The sequence below is a fragment of the Theropithecus gelada genome, chromosome 1 (genome assembly GCF_003255815.1).
Source record: "Theropithecus gelada isolate Dixy chromosome 1, Tgel_1.0, whole genome shotgun sequence".
Classification (NCBI taxonomy): domain Eukaryota; kingdom Metazoa; phylum Chordata; class Mammalia; order Primates; family Cercopithecidae; genus Theropithecus; species Theropithecus gelada.
Genome location: NC_037668.1, coordinates 145336423 through 145357971, shown reverse-complemented (window position 1 = coordinate 145357971; position 21549 = coordinate 145336423). Strand labels below are relative to the sequence as shown.

At 37.0% G+C, this 21549-nt stretch overlaps 1 protein-coding gene across 1 annotated transcript in view; it reads right to left on the bottom strand.

Moving 5' to 3' along the window:
• The window catches only part of RAB3GAP2 (RAB3 GTPase activating non-catalytic protein subunit 2), a 118976-nt gene that overhangs the window by 75235 nt on the left and 22192 nt on the right, over positions 1-21549 (bottom strand). Inside the window, exon 2 of the mRNA XM_025376852.1 lies at positions 8663-8727. Within this exon, the coding sequence (XP_025232637.1) occupies positions 8663-8727 (65 nt within the window). The remainder of the gene's footprint in view (positions 1-8662; positions 8728-21549) is intronic.

Here is a 21549-nt window from a genome sequence, read left to right as displayed (position 1 = left end):
TAAGTAGTAAGTGGCAGAGTTCGGACAGAAATTCAGGCAGACAGACTCTCAATTATGACACTATGTGCCCACATGTAACCAAAGATGAATGGCAGATGTAAAGGTGCTTATTGTAGCATTGCTCATAATAGGAAAAAAGAAAAGAAAAAGAGCAAAGGAAAAACTAGATGTCCTTCAACAGAAGGGTGATTAAATAAATCACAGTACAGCTATACAATAATTGAAAAGAACAAAATAATTTACATATATGGAAAAACCTCCAAATTACGTTAAATAGAAAAAGCAAGAAGTAGAATAATGTGTAAAATTAAAGTCTATTTGGCCTTAAAGAAAAGAGGGTAAATTAAACACACGAATTTTACTCTCAGTCTCCCCAGCACCACTAAAAACAATAGTAAAAGAATTGTTTTAAAAAGGCAAAACCAGTAAAGACAAAAAAACTTTCCTCCAAAAAACAAATGAACAAAAATGAGAGGAGAAAAGGCACAAAATATGAGAGCTAGAAAGCAAAGGAACAGGTGGTAACTGAGTTTACAGTTCCTAGAAAGCTAACTCCTAAACTGATGGAGAAGAAAGCTGAGAAGCTGCCCTAGTTGCATTGCAAAATCACCAGCAGCCTTAGGAATTGGCACCAGGGACCCTAGAAGTAAAGGTATGGATGGGGCTAAAATCAGGAGGCTTGGTAGAGAGTGTGTTTAACCAGCAGTCAGGTCCCAGGCTCCCTTTCCCCACTCCACCCAGCCAGATCTCTGGTAGAAGACCAGAGGCCCCAATCACCAAACCAAAACTCACTTAACAGAAGCTACTCTGTGGGAATGCCTGAGGAGTGCAGATCTGAATTAAAATTAACAGTTATAAACAAGAGGAAGGAAAAGTTGCAGCTGACTACATGGAGCTTAAGCATTTAGGCATAAATAATGCCACAGAGACCAAGCCTGGATAACTTGTTGCTCTGTGGCCAAAGATCCAAGAAGAACTTAAATTAAGTTTTGTCTCCTGGCAATTATTTAGCTGCACTTTTCACAACAGCAAATCACTTCACCAAACTCTATTAAAATTAAATTAATGATCTTATAGATCAAATGCTCTGAAGGTCAAGAAGTTTTGGAGAACAAAATGGGGAAAAGGCAAAAAGACAGACTGGGAGGGTTACATTAAAAGCCACGGGCTAAATAAACCAAGGTTTCTCAACCTCAGCGCTGTTGACATTTGGGGCCAGAAAATCCTTTGTTCTGTGCACTGAAAGATGCTTAGCAGAATTATTGGCCTCTACTCACCAGATGCACCTCCCTCAAGCTGTGAAAGCCAAAAATATCTCCAGATGATGCCAAATCATTGCTAAATATTCACTGAGGAGGCAAAAATCGCCCATGGTTGAGAATTACTAGGCTAGACCAAGCTTGTATTAACATAGAGAGGAAGATCTTTGGCAAAATGCGTGTTTCTGACAATCCAAAGTCCAAAGTCCTAATAAGAAATGGCCTAATGAGAAGGAGACCCTTGCCCAGCCTCAGAGGATAACCTGGGGCATATCCTTACTGTGCAAGTGTTCTCCTTCCACCTCTGGCCAATCTGGTGCTCATGTCGCCTGTGTGGCAGGTGGCATGAGAGTCTAACGAAAATAATGAAATAAGGCAAAACATTTTCCAACATCATCCCAGATTACTAATATTCTAGGAATCTCTAATCAGGTCGTGCTATATCCACTTCTCAGCCTGTAAACAAACATTTCTCTGGGGCCTCTATCTGATCAGCATGCTTTTATTGTCTGTTAATCTGCTAAATCATAATTGCCTCTCTAAACTGTTATAACAGTTTCTGTAAAACAGATGGAGCACATTTCAAAGACTCCTTTGAATGGAAATTTTCCAGGCTGCCTACCTTAACTGAAGACATTGACCCAGAACCTTCCAGTGCTTCCTGATCCAGTAACCACTATCCATTTACCACCTATTTACAATTGCACAAATTCCCAAGTCTATACTTCCTACCATTGGCCTTAATACACCAATGAAGGAAAGTCCATTAAATCAGTCTTGCTATGAAATTAAATTAAGCCTTTCAAGCTTCTTCCCAAACTGCCTCAATTCCCTTTACAGCATAAGGCTGAACAAAATATTCTCCTCTAATTACTTCTTTCTCATAGCAAAACAATTATAATACCAACTAAAAGCCTTTATAATACTGTGTTTAAAAAAAAAAAAAAAACAACAGCAAAGCTATTTACTATTTGTTATAGGATCATCAGTCAGTAGACGGCATAGTACATCTACCTTCTTTTCCAATGTCCCCAAGCCAGCCACTATCTTGTGATCATATCACTTAAAATCAAGTTAGTATAGAGGAAGATCTTTGTTTTACCTTGTCTTTTATCCCAATCCATCTTTCTTCTATCCCAATCCATCTTTCTTCTATCCCAATCCATTTTAAAAGCTTGTTCTACTTGCCTTTTCAGTCTCTTACTGTACTTATTTACAGGCAAGTAGTAATTCCTTAACCTTACTTTTGTCACTTGCCCAATTCAGTACACTTGCCAATGAACTTGACTTGTGTCCCCTTGCCCCCACCCCAATTCAAATGTTGATGCCTTAACCCTAAAGTGACTGTACTTGGTTAGACATAGGGCCTTTAAGGAGGTAATTTAGGTTAAATGCAAATGAGCTCATAAGAGTTGGTTAGGACTGGTGTCCTCATAAGAGGAAGAGACACCAGAACTTGCTCTTTCCCTCCCAGCATGTGTACACAGAAGAAAGGCCAAATGAGGACACGGCAAGAAAGCAGTTGTCTGCAAGCCAGGAAGAAAGGCCTCACCAGAAATCAGCCCCAATGGCACCTTGATCTTAGACTTCTAGTCTCCAGAACTGGGAAAAAATCAGTTTTTGTTGTTTAAGTCACCGAGTCTGTGGTACTCTGTTACGGCAGCCTGAGCAGATGAATACAGACACGAAATAGCTATAGCAGAAAGATGTTTGTCTTCTATCATAGAAACCATTAAAGCTCCTAAGCCTACCAGTGTCATACATGCACACTTCCTTGGACATAGCTGGCTACGCTGATAGTGCATATTAAAATATGCTTTCTTCACTAAGCCATTATTATAGCTAACACCTATAAATAGAATCAGAATCAACCTAGAGTCAGAAAAAAAAGAGGCTTTCTCCTTTCCTAAAAAAGCTTTGTCCAGATCCCAGTACTGTCACTCTGAACATAAAAGTCATTTTCTGCCATAAAAATAAGAAACTACTCTCAAAGAGCTAACAGACTTGTGGAGATAAAAAGCACTGTGGAGTTTTTAGTCTTTTGCTGAATTCAGTAGCAGCGAGTTGGCCTCCCTGTCAGCATTCAGTGGCAGTGGCTGCTGCTCCTTTCCTCTTTGCTTCCCCTCCTGTGGCTTAGCTACGCAGTACCACAGCACTCCTGAAGAGCAAAACACACCATCTCCGTAATGCCAGACTAACGCAGAAGAAAAATTTACCTTCTTCTGGTTATAATAACCTCAACCCAATGGCAACTGGTGAAGAATCCTATAATTGTTTTTTGTTTGTTTGTTTGGAGACAGAGTCTTACTCTGTTGCTCAGGCTGGAGTGCAGTGGTGCAATCTCGGCTCATTGCAACATCCGCCTCCCAGGTTCAAGCAGTTCTCCTGCCTTAGCCTCCAAAGTAGCTGGGATTACAGGCATGTGCCAACACGCCTGGCGAATTTTTATATTTTTAGTTGGAGACAGGGTTTTGCCATTTGGGCCAGGCTGGTCTCGTACTCCGGACCTCAAGTGATCCGCCTGCCTCAGCCTTCCAAAGTGCTGGGATTACAAGCGTGAGCCACTGAGCCTGGCCTCTATAATTGTTTTTATAATTATAATGCCATGACACAACTGTAAGTTGACTTCAAGACATTCCACTTCTTCCAATCCTGGTTCCTTCTTTAATGTGGATAAGACTCAGACTCTCAGAGGAGGTAGGTTTTGAGCCTGCTATCTGTTCCTAATAAGAGAGAATAAAAGTTTCTCTTTCCACTCCTTTACATTCTAACTAGGCAACTAGAGCGTATACTTTTACATTTCACACATCTGCCAACATGTATTCTAATTCTTGCCTCTGGAGCTGGTTATAGTTCTGGAGTTGTTCATAATCACAGATGGTAGTAGAAATAACAGGAGTCTCTTACCTCAGCTGAGTAGATTCCTAATAGGCCTGGTATAAAACATTCTGCTCAGCAAAACTTCGTAATAGTGCTACATACAGAAAGCGGCTGTTCGAGGGAGAGGTCATAGTCCTTACTCTGGCCATAGTGCCATTTTGTTCCCACCCACCAGTCTCCTTTAACAAAGATGTCTTAAGGAAAGGATCCAAATTCAAAGAAGCTCTCTTGAACAAACAGGATAACTTAAACAACTAGATAACCTCTGAACTTCATTGTACCTGCCTACTTTTACTGTCACTCAAATGTATTCTCCCTCACCATGTACATATGACCCATGACAAGGTACAGGGGTTCAAAGGTGGATAATAAGAACAGCTAGGAATAATTGGTACACCCAAAATTGTTGTGAATGAGGTCTAGCAATACTGTTTCACTTGCTTTGTTTGTTAAGTCACAGCATGAGCAAATCTATCAAGAAAAAGAACACCAAGCTACTCTCATCTATTAGGGCCATTTGTAAATATTCCAATTTTATCCAGATGAAGAAATGTTCTACATGTCAGTATTTTTATGTGTTTTTAGAATGAGTAGAAGCATCTTTCAGCTTTTAACTACATCAGTTAAAAGATCCTTAGATTTATCCCTAGAGATCCCTCGATTTAGGTTATCTCTAGATTTAGTATATCCTTGCTGAAAAAAGAAGCCATGCTTTACAGGTCAGATTTAAAGGAACTGTGTTAACGCTTATGCATTCTAACTATGCTATTATTGTCGACGTCACTCAGAATCAGCCACAACACTGGCACATCAAAATGAAATACTGCAGGCCCATGACCCTCATGAGTATGAGAAATACAGCTAATTAAGAAGAAATTAAAAGAATAATATAGCTAATTAAGAAAAAAAAAAAAAAGAAAGAAAAACTACACCTATTCCACAGAGCAGCCAAGATGAGCTTGAAAAACCAGAAATCAGATAATGTGGTTTCCGATCATATTTAGAATAAATTTCAAATTTACAAAGCCTCACATCAGACCTACTTGCTTCTCTGACCCCACTGCGTAGCACCTTTTCCTTCTTTTCTACTCATTAGGTTATAATGCCATAAAACAGCACACACTTAGGAAGGCACGTTTTAGATGAGCCAAAAGGCAAGTCTGTGGCACATTATGACTAAACTAACCCACTTAATACTATCGGGGAAGAATTAGTAGATACCTTTAAAGACAGCTTGCCTCACACACAAATGCCTAACTATGTCATTCACAAATATTAACAAATATCCATTACAGAAAAAGCCAAGTATGTATCAGTGGGTTCTTTAACATGTAGCCACCTGGGTCTGAAATAAATATTATACTGTAGCTCAGCACCGGCACTATTTTACATATGTAATAATAACTGTCGCACTGGAACCTCTTCTGAAATTATAAACGCATGTGTCCACTTTAATATGCAATGCCTGTGAGGTTTATTCCAGAAAACCTCAAACTTACTTGGAAGTCTCTTACATTATTCACAATGGTAACTTAGCTACATGATTTCAGAAAGCAAATACTAAAAGTAAGTGTACCAAATACCATATGTAAGGTAACTGCCATTTACACTATCCCTTTCTGGGAAATTCTCAAAGTACATCCCTTTCTGAAAGGTTACTTTCATAGGGTCATGAAGAATCTTCAAGCTTGTTTACACAAACCCCTCCTTTCCTTCCCTCCCCTCCTCATTCTTGCCATAGCGAATTAAACTGCTGATGAATGCCTGACTAGGAGGCAGCAAAAATAGAGCTGCTGATGTCCCATGAAGTGGCCTGGTATAAACAGTATGTCCCCCTCCCCAAATATCCTATATTAGGATATTAGGTTGTAATCAACAGACTCAGTAAAATCTTCATATGAGCTCTGAATGTGAAACAAAGAAGGAGAAATAATCTAAGACAACCACAAGCAAGAGACATAGTCCTGAGTAAGCAGAAACCAGTCAGTCTTAGGAAAAGCAGAGTAGCTGAGGCTCCATTTTGACATAGCATTAGAAGAGGACCAGGTGTTGTTCATGGAGGTGCTGTGGTAACCAACTTCCCTGAGCTGCATTTTATCCTATTCAACACATCCTAATTCTCCTAGAGGTCTTCTGAAATGGTTTCCTGTTCTTAATCTCCTCATGGAGTTTTTCCATAAATCTCTATTACATGAGCATATCTCTACTTCTTAGCACATGATGCTCTCTGATTTCTCTGCTAAAGCTCTTCTTTTCCTCATCTTCCCCAACTCAGTATGACACAACATCCCTCCAGTTACGCAAGCCAAATATCTGGCAGGGTTTTTAAAAAACTTCTTATTATGGATATTTTCAAATATTAACAAAAGTAAAGAGAATGGCATCTATTACTCACCTTTTGAGAATGTCAACCTTTCAACAATCATGTTTTATCTATTTCATACCACACCCCAGATCAAATAAGTTATTATTGGTTTTTCACTTTCCTCTCATCCTTCATAACCAGCTCACTGGAAAGTCTTATCATTACCTCTGAAAATTATCCAGAATCCATCCATTAAACTAACCTACTTAATACTATCAGGGAAGATAGTATTTGTTAATATTTGTGAATGACATAGTTAGGCATTTGTGTGTGAGGCAAGCTGTCTTTAAAGGTATCTACTCATTTTCACTAATACCACCTTAATCAAGGCCACAATTATCTCTCAACTAAGCTACTGCAACAGCCTTGAAATTGGTCTCCCTGCTTCTACTTTTGCTCCCTACTTCAACCTATTCCAAAGAGCAGCCAAGGTGAGTTGTCAAAGCCAGAAATCAGGTAAGTGTGGTTTTCCATTGCATTTAGAATAAACACCAAATTCACAAAGTTTGACATCTGGCCTGCTTTCTTCTCTGCCCCATCTTGTAACAGTCTCAGTCCTGCTACATCACACTAGCCTTTATGTTCCTTCAAACTCTCAAGCCCATTCCTGCCTTGAGATTTTCCATGAGCTGTCGCCCTGGCCTAGGATCCTCTCTGACAGATTTTCACGTTGTTGACTCCATGTTGCCTTTTAGATCTCAGCTGAACTGTCACATCCTCTGAAAAGACTTCCTTAACCACCCAACCTACAGCAGTCACTTGATAACTTGCTATCACACTACCATTTGAATTCTTTTTCATCCATCTTTCTTTTTTATGTCTCCCTCTCATAGAGTGTAAGCTCCTAGAAATAGGACTGTAAGAAGACCTATCTAATATTCATTCTTCTTTCTTAAAACAAAGTCCTGATTTTGTTCAGGTATCAACTCCCATGTTGCCATGGGCCTCAGGAGAAGCTGACCCTCTTATCCTCTAACTCCAAGGAATAATATGATTCAACAATGAATGTCTCGTATCCCTTGCCAGTGATTAGTTCAGAAATGAGCATGTGGCCCAATCCTGGCCAAGAAGATATAAGGAAAAGTTTGCTACAGACATCTAAGAAAGTAGTTCCCCAATTCCTGAAAGAGTCATGAAAAGCCGGAGTCTTTTTCTCCCTCTAACCATTAATGAAGAAACATGTCCACACTACATCTGTGAGTGAAACAGGCATTAGGATGAAGCCAACACTGCATATACAAAGTAGACAGAAGGAAAGAACTTGACATATTTGAATTGCCTGATCAGCCAACCCAGGAGTCCATTCTATCTTTGGACTTCCTTCTATGTAAGCAAATAAGTTTTCTTCATATTTAAGCCAATTAAAGTTAGATTTTTTTTTTATTATTACTCATATGTGAAAATATACTAACATATATAGGAACTTTGTCTACCTTGTTCCTTGCTATACTCCCGGCACCTACAAAAATGCCTAGAATATGGTAGGTACAGCAAATATTTGAGTGAATAGTAAAAGAATGTAAAAGAATAATTTATGAAAGATAAAGAATCCTAAAACAATTATTCTCTATTTAGCCCACTGCTATGGTTTGAATGTGCCCCCAAAAAGCATGTGTTGAAAGTTTAATCCCCAATGCAACAGTGTTGGGAAGTGGGGCCTAATGAGAGGTAATTAGGTCATGAGAGCAGAGTGAATAGATTAAGGCCATTAATAAGGCAGCAGGTTCATTATTCTGGGAGCGAACTGGTTATAAAAAGAGGAGTTTGGCCCATGTTTTCTTCCCTCCCACCCTCCCCACCACCCTCTGGTCCTATCACCTTCACCGTATTATGATGCAGCAAGAAGGCTCTTGCCAGATACTGGCTGCTGATCCTGGACTTCCCAACGTCCAAAACTGTGAGCCAATTTCTGTTCATTATGAACTACCCAGTCTCAGGTAGTTTGTTATAGCAACACAAAATGAACGAAGACACCCACTTTAGCTACAATGTCATTAAGTTCCTTAAGAAGAAGTATCTAGTTAAGTACTATTAGGTAAGCACAAAAATGTTCTTGACATAGATTTTAAAATGTCAACCTGACACTGAAATATGTCACCATCATTACAAAAGGAAAATGCCACTATCAAAAAACATGCATACATTTATAAAGACTTACAGGTTCTTGGGGTTCGGTTTCTTCCCATGCTCCCCAACCATCATCTTCCCAGTCTGTTGATTTACCTGTTTTTAAAAAGATGAACAATGCCTGCATGAAATATAGGGCTTTAAGTATCTTTAAAGCATTTTTTCTAAACATAATAGAACCAACCTCTGTATAATGCTGATGTTCAGAAAGAAAATAATGGTAAACTGTGTTATACCAGGATTTTGCTATATGTAATAATAACAATCAGAAAATATTTGACCTACTGAATTTCTAAATTTATATATTAGTCAAATTGTGTGCAAGTTATTATTAAAATTGTGTGTGAGTTATCCGGATCTTAAGATATTGGACATCAAGTTAATCCACATTCAAATCAAACTGCAAAGATGACTTTTTAAAAATCTAAAAATGACAAATGTTTATTACTCAAGATACTAGACAAATATACATAGTGATGAAAAAAAACCACACCTAAAATTTCACACAGATGCCTTAAAAAAGTAACTTGTTTTTTGATAAGACAAATCTTTAGTGAAAAAGAAAACTGAATTTTGAAACAAGACAAACCTATTATTCTGCACCCTTTTCTGATATTCTTGATTTCTTATATGTTGGAACATCCTCTCAGAGGAAAATAAGATGGTCAACAACGATGCAACAAGGAACGTAAAAGCCCAGATAGGTTTGGACAGTTATGTTTCCTTACAAGGCCCAGGTGACTGGTTTTTACATAATCATCTTTTAATTTATCAGAAGAGAAAAAACTATCATTTTTGAACAACTACTCTGAGACAAGCATGAGATACTTTATATGCATTAATAAAGTGCAAATAAAAGTTTAGGCCCCAGAATCACACTGCCTAAGTTTTATTTGAACTTTATCATCTTTAAAAATTTAATTTGAGGCAATAAATATAAAGTTTGTTTTTTTGTGGTTTTTTTTGAGATGGAGTCTCACTCTGTTGCCCAGGCTGGAGTGCAGTAGCACGATCTTGGCTCACTGTAACCTCCACCTCCTGCGTTCAAGCCATTCTCCTGCCTCAGCCTCTGGAGTAGCTGGGACTATAGGTGCATGCCACCACACTCGGCTAATTTTTGTATTTTTTGTAGAGACAGGGTTTCACCATGTTGGCCAGGCTGGTCTCGAACTCCTGACCTCAAGTGATCTGCCCACCTTGGTCCCCCAAAGTGCTAGGATTACAGGCGTGGACCACCATGCTTGGCCTTGAGGTAATACATATAAAGTATTGAACGCTCGTTCAAATCCTGGATCTAGCACTTACTATCTCTGTGACATGGTGCAAATTACCCATCTAAACTTTAGTTTCTAATCATAAAGGCATGGAAGACAAGAGTACCTATATCTAGTAGGGTTGTTGTAAGGACTTACACCAGATAGCATACTAAAGCCCTCAGTACCTGACACATACCACGTTCTCAATGCTGGTCAAGGTTTAGCTAAATCAAATATTATATTTAAGTAATCAGCTTTAAAATTCTGGGAGGAAATCAATTTAAAAGATGGGACTGATTCTGATGGCTTACAGTAGGAAGGAAGCAAATAGATTCACTTATATACAAGGTTTTAAAGGTTGCTGGAATCAATTACATACAGATGATTAAAGAATTTTTTATAGTCTACTACTTAGAGTCATCGTTCAATTAGCTTTGTAGTAACAGTCTAATCTTCTGTACTTAAATGCCAAATAATTACTTCCTAATAGGCATATATTAAGTCCTAAAATAGCACTATCATTTGATTAACATTGCACAATTTATAGAAGAGTTCCGTATACAAGTCAATTAGCAATTTAACAAATACTCTATTAAACACCATGTGGCAAATCCTGTAGTAGGAGCTGAGAAAAATACAAGCGTACTCCTTGCCCTTGAAGAATTCATGATCTATTGCAGAAGGCAGACAAACATGGAATCATAATATATGGTGACTACAGTAATGGACCACTATGGGAACTTGGATGAGAGAGTAAGTCCTTAAAAAGTAGCTAGAAAGGCTGGGGGGAAAAGTCAGCATGAATGAAAGAGGCAGAAAGATGCAATGTATATGACAACTAACATGTATTAAACATTTCTGTATATCTAAATGCTTTATAGACATTATTAGTTCACTTAAACTTCACAGGATCCTTTACTGTCCCCATTTTACAAAGGGAAAACAGATTTCTTGGAGAGTTTAAGTAGTTTGACCAAAATCACACAGGAGTAAGTGGCAGAGTAAAGCTTGAGTTCAGGTCTATCTGAGTTCTAAAACCCATGCTTGTAAGTATTAGACTATATGTACTCCTACTATGGCTCGTGAAGGGTAAGATTAGGGAAAAGTGGTGTTTATAGTTAAGGCCAAAAGTAAGAAGGTTCTTATTTTAAAATAGACACATTCCCTTGATACTGTGATTTAGAGATTTTTTTTAAACTTGGAAAATTACAGTTTGTCTTTTGGCAATTAAATTCAATTAAGCCAAATCTTTATTTTGCTAATTTTTCCACTGTACCAAAAACAATTGTCTTCTTGTGGGTTTAAGGCAGCCAACAAGGCTATCCCATTTAAAGTTTCAGAATATGTATTGTCTCATATGAGAAAGCAAAGTATCTAAAAGAGCTTATTACTATAAAGTTCATGATTCAATTTTTAAATTGCTATAAAAATAATGTATGTATCAAATTACCACAATCTTGAAAAGACCACACAGAATTTAGACTCTTCAGGAAGGCTGCAATCACTCATGCATTCAACAAACCCGACATCGTTTATGTTTTGGGCACCGTGCTAAATGCTGGAAATATAAAAGCAAACAAACCTTCAAGGAGCTTAGTTTGTGCACATAACCTCTGCTGAATGTGTATAAAATAAAACTATTAAAAGTGTGTTATTTCTCCTCCATATTGGTATAAAAAGCACCTGACTCAATTCACAAATGACTCATATAAGCAAATAGAAGACAGCAGTAATTTGGATTTCCTACCCCTGCAGAGATTCAATATCTCCCTATGCCACAATTCAGAACCTCCAAGAAAAGAAAGACCTTGAGAAATACTTTATACAAGATATTTAGGTTTATGAAGGTTTACCCATTCTCAATGCCCCTGACTGGAAAGCTTCTTTCAACAAAAAGGAAGGAGAATTTAATTGGGCATCTTCTATTATCATAGGAATGCATTTTTCCCAACCAAGTCAAGGTAAAGGAAGGTGAAACAGCACTATTATTCAGGTAAGTTAAAAGATATTTTTTGTAGGTTGCTCTAGAAGACTAAGTCTATTTATAATACTATGAGAGAATGCATTCCAAATTATAGTCAACTTAAAAAATGGGAAACGTTTTGCCAGTGAGGCAATACCCTTGTGGCTATTTCTTTTTATTTTTTATTTATTTATTTATCTATTTTGAGGCGGAGTCTCACTATATCACCAGGCTGGAGTGCAGTGGTGCCATCTCGGATCACTGCAACCTCCAACTCCCTGGTTCAAGCGATTCTCCTGCCTCAGCCTCCCAAATAGCGGGGATTACAGACATGTGCCACCACACCCAGCAATTTTTGTATTTGTGGTAGAGACGGGGGTTTCACCATGTTGGCCAGGATGGTTTCAATCTCCTGACCTTGTAATCTGCCTGCCTTGCCTCCCAAAGTGCTAGGATTACAGGCATGAGCCACCGTGCTCGGCCCCTTGTGGCTATTTCTACTCAGTGACAGTGATTTAATTTTTGTAGCCTCCTATGTCCTACTGAAAATCATTTGAGACTGTTTTGCAAGGAGCTAGTTGACAGCTATTTTCAGCTATTAAAAAGTGTTATAATCCCAGCACTTTACCAAAGTTATTTCTTATGCCTTCAGGTTATGCAAGCAGGTCAAGCACATTCTTTAGGGAAAAAAAAGGTATATATTGAGAAGATAGCTGATGAATGTCTAATAAAATTGCCATTCATGTAAAAAATTCTGTTTAGGCACAGTACTTCCTTCTGGTAACCTTTCTAAGGAGGATGGTATTCTTTAATCAACATCATTAGTATTCTTTAATTGATCATTGGTCAAGAATGTAGGTAGCCAAAGCAATGGTCAACATAAATTTGAGAACTATGCACTGTTTTAGGTTAATATGGAATATTACTGTAAGGCCTTGAGGTTCATAAACTCTATGTCATCGTGAAGAAATAAGACTGATTTGCCTTATTATCAATTACTTCCAAAAAAGGCTAAAAATGGCTCACCATGATTGTCTCTTAGAAGAATAAATAGATCAATATCTTTTGTAGGACAGAGTAATTTGAAAGCCCTAAGCTCTGGTATAACTTAAAAAGGCAAATCAGTTTAACAAAATGTACCATGGAATTAAGGACACCAGGACAGCCAGCTTCTTTAGGACAGTCTAGATCCAGTGTAAAGATTCTAAACATTCCACCAATCACCAAATCCCATAGCCAGAGCTATGTGGCCCTCATTTCTGTGAAAGGCTAGACTACAAATTATACGGCAACAATTTTTCAATTGTTACTTTCCCTATTTATTAAATAAGTAGCAACCACCCAGTCTCCAAAAAGCAATTCTTTAAACGACACTATTATCAACTGCCTATGTCTTTCATTTTACTGTAGTCCAATCCAACAAAATTGGTCAGAAAATTAAGAAAATAGCATTCACATTAATTGTCTTCATAAAACCAGCATTATAGTCTCTCTCGCAGATCCCTCTTGATAGGTAGGCCTTAAAACCTTTACAATGAAGAAATTAAAATAATGACTTAGGGGGTGACTAAAGTTTTAGAGATGGCCCTACTCTCAGAGATTCTGTTTCAGAAGGTCTGCAATGGACCCAGAAATCTCTATTTTAACAACTTTCCCCACCCTGAAAATTTGAGGCAGATGGTGCATGCATGGATCACCTCAAGGATAAACCTAAGTGCTGGTCTAATTTAATCCTAAATATTGTTTTCCTTTGCCTGTCATCACTCTTCTATTCTTTCACTCCAGTTGGACTGTTCATTCACTGGTATGCAATCTTGAACAGCTCTGTCTAATAGAAATATATCACAAGCTACCTATGTAATTTTAAATTAACTAATAGCCATATTAAAAAGTAAAAAAAAAAAAAAAAAAAGGTGAAATTAACCTTAATAATATAGTTGATCATAATACAACCAGAATATTGTTTCAATGCATAATCAATGTAAAATTATTGGTGAGATATTTTACATTCATTTTTCATATACACTCTTCAAAATCTGATGAGTGTTTTTTTAGTTTAGTTTAGTTTTGAAAAGGGGTCTGTCACCCAGATTGGAGTGCAGTGGTGCAATTACAGCTCACTGCAGCCTCGATCTCCTAGGTTCAACTGATCCTCCCATGTTGGCCTCCCAAGTAGCTAGGACTACAGGTGTGTGTCACCAAGCCTGGCTATTTTTTTTTTTTTTCTTTTTTTTTGTAGAGATGAAGTCTTGCCATTTTGCCCAGGCTGGTGATGTGTGTTTTACATGTAGAGCACATCTCAGTTTTTCCTAGTCACATTCCAAGTGCTCAAAACTACACGTAGCTAGTGGCTACAATATCAGACAGCTCAAGTCTAGAACACCAATTAAATCTCAGGTTTAATTGAGTTGTCAGGTTGCACTGGATTGGTTGCCCAGTTTTACCTTCTAGAGAGTTACATGGCCTTGGGCAATTTAATTTCTTACTGTGTTGGCTTCCACTTTAGCAAAAATGGAGTTAAAAACTGCACCTTACAGTGCTTGGCACATAGACACCTTTAATAGCTGTTATAATTACCACTATCCAAATACAACATTCTCTCTTACTCTTTGCCTTTGCCTATCCTACACCCATTAACTAAATGCTCCCCATGTGACTCTACCTCTCCAAATCCAACTTCTCCAAACTAAGGTTAATCCTTTATGAAGTTTTCTTGTATCCGCCAATGATCTTTCCCTCTTGTGAAACGACAGCATTTGACTGTGTTTCTTATTCAGAACTTAATTATATACTGTTTTGAGTCATTTGCTGCATTGTTAGTTAAGAGGTACTTATCTGATTTAACATAAATGTACACCCTGTCTACACAATTATTAGGCTTTTAGAGGGCAGAGAACGTGTATCCTGTGTATGTGCACGCACATACACATACATAAAAGTACCATAAGTACTTAATAAATATTTGCTAAATGAATAGTAATTGAAAATGACATTCTTACTCAAATACTTTCCCATATACCCCCATAAAAGCAGCTGTATTTAAATTAATATTTTATAATATAACGAACAAATCAGCGGTTGTTTCTAAATCTTTTGCATTTCAAAAGAAATACAAGAAATACAAAAGATTATGTTTTATAAACTTTACATATAAAGATTTTATATTTAGGATCCAAATCATCTTTTTCAAACAACTTTTTTTTGTGGGGCTTGGGGGAGGGACAAGGTCTAGCTCTATTACCCAGGGTGGAGTGCAATGATGTGATCCTGGCCCACTGCAGGCTCAATCTCCCAGGCGCAAGCAATCCTCTTACCTCAGCCTCCCAAGTAGCTGGGACTACAGGCATGCGCCACCATGTCCAGCAAATTTTTGTATTTTTTGCAGAGACAGGGTTTCACCATGTTGCCCAGGTTGGTCTTGAACTTGTAGGCTCAAGCGAGCTGCCCGTCTCTGCCTCCCAAAGTGCTGGGATTACAGACATGAGCCACTGCATCTGGCCTTCAAATAACTTTTGTATGTAACATTGTAATATTAATAATTTTCTTCTATTGCATTCCATTTTAATTAGTGAGAAAAAATAATTAAAAAGTACCATTTCTTAGCTTTAGTTTTGATCATGAAATAATAGGAATAGTATAGTATTTTGTTTGAATTCAAGTCTAAGAGGCAGAATTTGATTAAATCTGAAGATCTTCTAAAAATCTAGTTCAGAGTAGATGGCTTGCTATGCATTAAATGATTTTTATATTTCACACACACACGCATGTGCACACATAATGTATTTTTCAACATTTCAGAACAAAATGTGTATCATTACTAACAAAACATCCTACATCAGTAATGGAAAACCAATTTGCTCAATTACATGGGACTTTCAACAACCTGATTTCATGGTAGGGCTAGAAGAAATAATTACAAAAGCCATCGAGTTCCCAGATAAACACCATACCATTTTGAAGATTAAAAAAAAAGAACACCACATCATTCTTGGGAATGTAGTCTACTATGCAAATATTCTTTTTGCCAACAGTGAATAAAATGGGTTACATTAAAAACAGTTCAAGAATAGCAAATATTGCTTTCTGGAGAAATCTAAAAATAGACGATGAGAATACTTCTCAGGTCTTGTTACTTTCATGCTACAATTCACATCCATAGGAGACATTTAGGAGATGTTGCTCCTAAAGTGGCCATGTTACAATTGTATTATATCAGGACAGCGTTCCAGCAATAAGAAAAATATTTCAGATTCATGTTTTTAACTGAGCTTTCTCAGCTCATTTGTTGTACAATCTACTGATAAAATAGCATTTCTGGGAATATAAGATATTTCTACTTTGTTTTAAATATTTTTTTTTTTTTTTTCGAGACGGAGTCTTGCACTGTCACCCAGGCTGGAGTGCAGTGGTCGGATCTTGGCTCACTGCAAGCTCCGCCTCCCGGGTTTACGCCATTCTCCTGCCTCAGCCTCCCGAGTAGCTGGGACTACAGGTGCCCGCCACCACTCCCGGCTAGTTTTTTTGTATTTTTTAGTAGAGACGGGGTTTCACCGTGTTAGCCAGGATGGTCTCGATCTCCTGACCTTGTGATCCGCCCGTCTCGGCCTCCCAAAGTGCTGGGATTACAGGCTTGAGCCACCGCGCCCGGCCTGTTTTAAATCTTTAATCTTTTTTTCCCTCAATCCTTTCTTAAGGGGTGAACTTCCTTTAAAATTTATTCTGTTTACATTCTTATCCATTTTTTTTTCCTTAAAATTCACAGAAAATCAAAGATTGCATTAAAGATTTCATTTAGGTCTTTCAAGAAATTTGTCATCTTAAAATATTTTGTTTGTCCACCTCAGTTGCTGAAATTTTCTTTCACTCTGGTTTATACCACATCTTGAATCATACCCTCTCTCTAAATAAGATTAATAAGCTGATCTCTAACCAACTTACATGATATGAAGAGAAATAAAGAGGAGCGAGATAAAGTTATAAATAATAGTAACAAAAAAGCAACTGCATCCTCATTGATTAGTAACCTGACTTTTCAATCTTTAACTTTTTTTTTTATACCTATCACTGAACAGGACTATTTGAACTATTAATATCTAGAATAATCGGTAACATAACCATAAACTCCTGTTCTTACCCTCACCAAGTTAAATGTTTTGACTGCATAAATAAAACCAATGACTTCAAAATGTAAAATGTAACCACAATTCCCTTCTGAAGAGAATTTTTTCTTTGAAGAGATTAGATTATACTAGTATGAAAAACCTGTTATGTCTCTCATTTGATAAATGAAACCTTCATACAGAAAACATTTTAATTAATCATCAAAAAAATTACAGATGTCTTATTTAGGGGTATTTCCAATCAATGAATTATTCTAACAACAGAAGTTTAAATAAGAAATTCAACTTCTGCTTTCCACAGCTCTATTTAATTCCCAAAATACATTATCCTAATTTGCTTCTGAACAGTCTGTCCTCATAAACTGAGTGTATGTTTTTTTCATTTAACAAGAACCTGAAGCTAGAAAGGAAATTGAATTCTAGAAGCGGGCAATTAATTTGACAGTATTTGCTTTTTCCAATATGAGTATGTCAAGTTCAAATACTAAATGAGAAACTGAAACCATTAAATGTTAGGAAAAGGAAAATTTAATTTAGTTTCCGTGGTCTAATAAAAGATCTTAGCACAGAAGTAAATTCATTTCCGTTCTTCTGAGATGAGAAAAAACAGAGATAATGTACTTGCTTCTATAAAAAGTAAGAACCTCTACAACCTGTGACTTGTAAATAATTCAGGGGATCCAACGAATTTTACTTGGCTCTACTTGGCCAAGGCAAGAAAAGCATCACCCAGCAGTACAAAGCTAAAAGAAAAAAGAAAAGTCTAAAGAACAGAGAATCTGCCTCTTATATTCCTATACATCAGAATTATTAATTTTTTCCATTTCTAGGGAAATGGAAAATAGGAAAATAAATTTCATATTAGCATGAAATTTCGTGTTAGCAAGAAATACTAATTTGAAAATAAATTTCATATTAGTCAGTCACTTACTAAAGGGTTAAATTACATACATTAAAAATGTACATGTCTATTACAATTTTGTTTTTTTAACAACTTCATATTTATATATATTTTTTTAATATCCAAAGCAACAGAAAAAGATAAGCATGTCTAAAAAGGCGAAGAAGTGTACAACATTATGAAATGTAGGTAAAGGTGTGTAAAAATTGCTAACTAAAGCTAACTTCTGCATGTCCTAGAGAAACCAATTCTATTATTTTCTTCCTTAACCTACTCTACTATTCAACTACTGTCCCTGAAAAATCTCCTTATATTTAAATTAAATCCTTCCTAAACCAGCCTAATTTTGTTGTTACTGTTTTTCTTCAAAGTACACACAGGAACGTCTGATACTAATTTTAACAATATCACATGATAACATGGAATATTTTGGTTCCATAGTAAAGAAAAAAATGTAGATAACATATTTATCATTGTTTTATTTCATAGTTAGCATTCCTAAAACAAGGACAAACATCCAACTCAGACACAATCCAACACACAGTAGACATTTGTTCATTATTAAGTTCCTACTACAAATCATTTGTGTACCAATGCTGGGGATATAACAAATACATTACCATTCCCTGGCCTAAAGTGGTTTATAATTTAGTGCAGAATACAGAGACATCAACAGACAAATGCAACACAAGGCTGATATTACCAAAAAAACAGGAAACTAGGGAAAAAAGTAGCCACATACTCTGAAATGAAGGTATTCCATGCAATTAATATAGATAATAAGCCATTATTCTTTCACAGCTCCATATTATACCACTGTGTCAATGTAGCATAATGTAATCAACCTTCTACTATCAGGTATTGTTTTCAACATTTTTGCAGTTATAAACACTTCTTTGTAACATGAAACTGTATACTGATTTTTTGACTTTATAAACTGTTTCCAACCTTGCTAAATAACTTTACCAACCATTATTTTTTAAATGAGTAAAGAAAAACTGACTTCAAATATAAGGTAATCATCTATTTTTCCAAACAGAAGATCCAAAAATACAAAGTTTTTGGGCAATCTGAATACTACACATTGTAAATGCAGGCACTTAGATGACATAATCAAATGCCTACATGTGACATTTAATTATGTCACATATAACATTAATTTACAGATAAAACTGTTCAAAATCCCAATGACAGAAAATACACTGACTTAGAACTCTTGCTTTTATTCATTTTCATTTTTCAGGAAACAAAACCCTTCCACATGCACCTTCAACATCAGCCTTTAAGGAAAAAAAAAAAAAAAAAGACGTAATAGGCCGGGCGTGGTGGCTCACTCCTTTAACTCCAGCACTTTGGGAGGCCGAGGCGGGCGGATCACGAGGTCAGGAGATCGAGGCCATCCTGGCTAACACGGTGAAACTCCGTCTCCACTAAAAATACAAAAAATTAGCTGGGCGTGGTTGTGGGCGCCGGTATCCCAGCTACTCAGGAGGTGGAGGCAGGAGAATGGCGTGAACCTGGGAGGCGGAGCTTGCAATGAGCCGAGATCGTGCCACTGCACTCCAGGCTGGGCGACAGAGCAAGACTCACTCTCAAAAAAAGAAAAAGAAAAAGAAAAAAAAGACATAATAATAAACACATGTATTTACTACACGCAAAGCATTGCTCTAAGCACAACAGCTTTCCCTCTGAGGTATGTACTACTGTTACTTCCATTTCAAAGATGAAGTTTCTGAGGCAAATGGAGATTACATAACTCGCTCAAGGTCACACAACTGACAAGTGGCAGAACCGGGATTCAGACCCACGCAGGCTAGCTCAGAGGTCATTTCCATCTACTTTTTGAGTCAACTAACAGTTTTCCAGAGTACATCATCTTCAGTGCCATCTGTTATTTGAGATAGTCTTTTGAATCTGGTATGATGCTGTCACTGGTCGTTTTAAGCCCACTCACACTCTCTATCAGCATAACACGGTAAAAAGCAATACAACGAGGGGCTCCTATGGAGATCAAAGCTAGAGAGCTATATAGAAAATACCTTTGTCCCCTAGAGAAAATAGTTTTTTCTTATGCCCAAAGTCTATTTACAAAAATTAATTAGGTTACTGCCCAGAAAGCGAACTTTGACACAACATCCAAAATGCAGAAAATACAGGCACAGAAGGCACTACCTTAAAGTAATAAAAGCCATATATGACAAACCCATAGCCAACATCATACTGAATGGGAAAAGTTGAAAGCATTTCCCCTGAGAACTAGAACAAGGAAACTTTTACCACTTCTATTCAACATAGTACTGGAAGTCCTCACCAGACCCATCAGACAAGAGAAAGAAATAAAGGCCATCCAAGTTGGAAAAGAGGAAGTAAAAGTGTTGCTGTTCACCGATGATATGATCGTATAAAAAATCCTAAAGATTCATCCAAAAGGCTCCTAGATCTGATAAGTGAATTCAGTAAAGTCTACAGTTACCAAATCAATTTACACAAATCAGTAGCACTGCTATACACCAACAGTGACCAAGATGAGAACCAAATCAGCAACTCAATCACTTTTACAACAGCTGCAAAAAAATAAAACACCTAAGAATATACTTAACCAAGGAGGCAGAAGATCTCTACAAGGAAAACTACAAAACGCTGCTGAAAGAAATCACAGATGACACAAACAAATGGAAACACATCCCATGCTCATCGATGGGAAGAATCAATATTGTGAAAATGACCATACTGCCCAAAGCAATCTACAGATTCAATGCGATTTCCATCAAAATACCATCATCATTTTTTCACAAAACTAGAAAAAAAATTCTAAAATTCATATGGAACAAAAAAAGAGCCCGCATAGCCAAAGCAAGACTAAGCAAAAAGAACAAATCTGGAGGTATCACATTACAGGACTTCAAATTATACTACAGGGCTATAGTTACCAAAACAGCATGGTACTGATATAAAAATAGGCACTTAGACCACTGGAACAGAATAGAGAACCCAGAAGTAAAGCCAAATATTTACTGCCAACTGATCTTTGGCAAAACAGAATGACAATGGATCCCCATATCTCATAAAAAATCAACTCAAGATAGATCAAAGACTTAAATCTAAAACCTGAAACCATAAAAATCCTGGAAGATAACATTGGAAAAACTCTTCTGGATATTGGCTTAGGCAAAGAATTCCTAAGACCCCAAAAGCAAATGCAACAAAAACAAAAATAAATAAATGGGACCTATTTAAACTAAAAAGCTTCTGTACAGCAAAAGAAATAATCAGCAGAGTAAACAGAAAACCCACAGAGTGGGAGAAAATATTCAAAAACCATGCATCTGACAAAGGACTAGCATCCAGAATCTACAAGGAACTCAAACAAATCAGCAAGAAAAAAAAAAAAAACTCATTAAAAAGTGGGCAAAGAACATGAATAGACATTATCTCCAAAGAAGATATACAAACAGCCAACAAACACATAAAAATTGCTCAACATCACTAATAATGAGGGAAATGCAAATTAAAACCACAAAGAAATACCACCTCACTACTGCAAGAATGACCATAATTAAAAAGTCAAAAAACAATAGGTGTTGGCATGGATGTATTGAAAAAGGGACACTCTTACACTGCTGGTGGGAATGTAAATTAGTACAACCTCTATGGAAAACAGTTGAAAAGAGTCCTCAA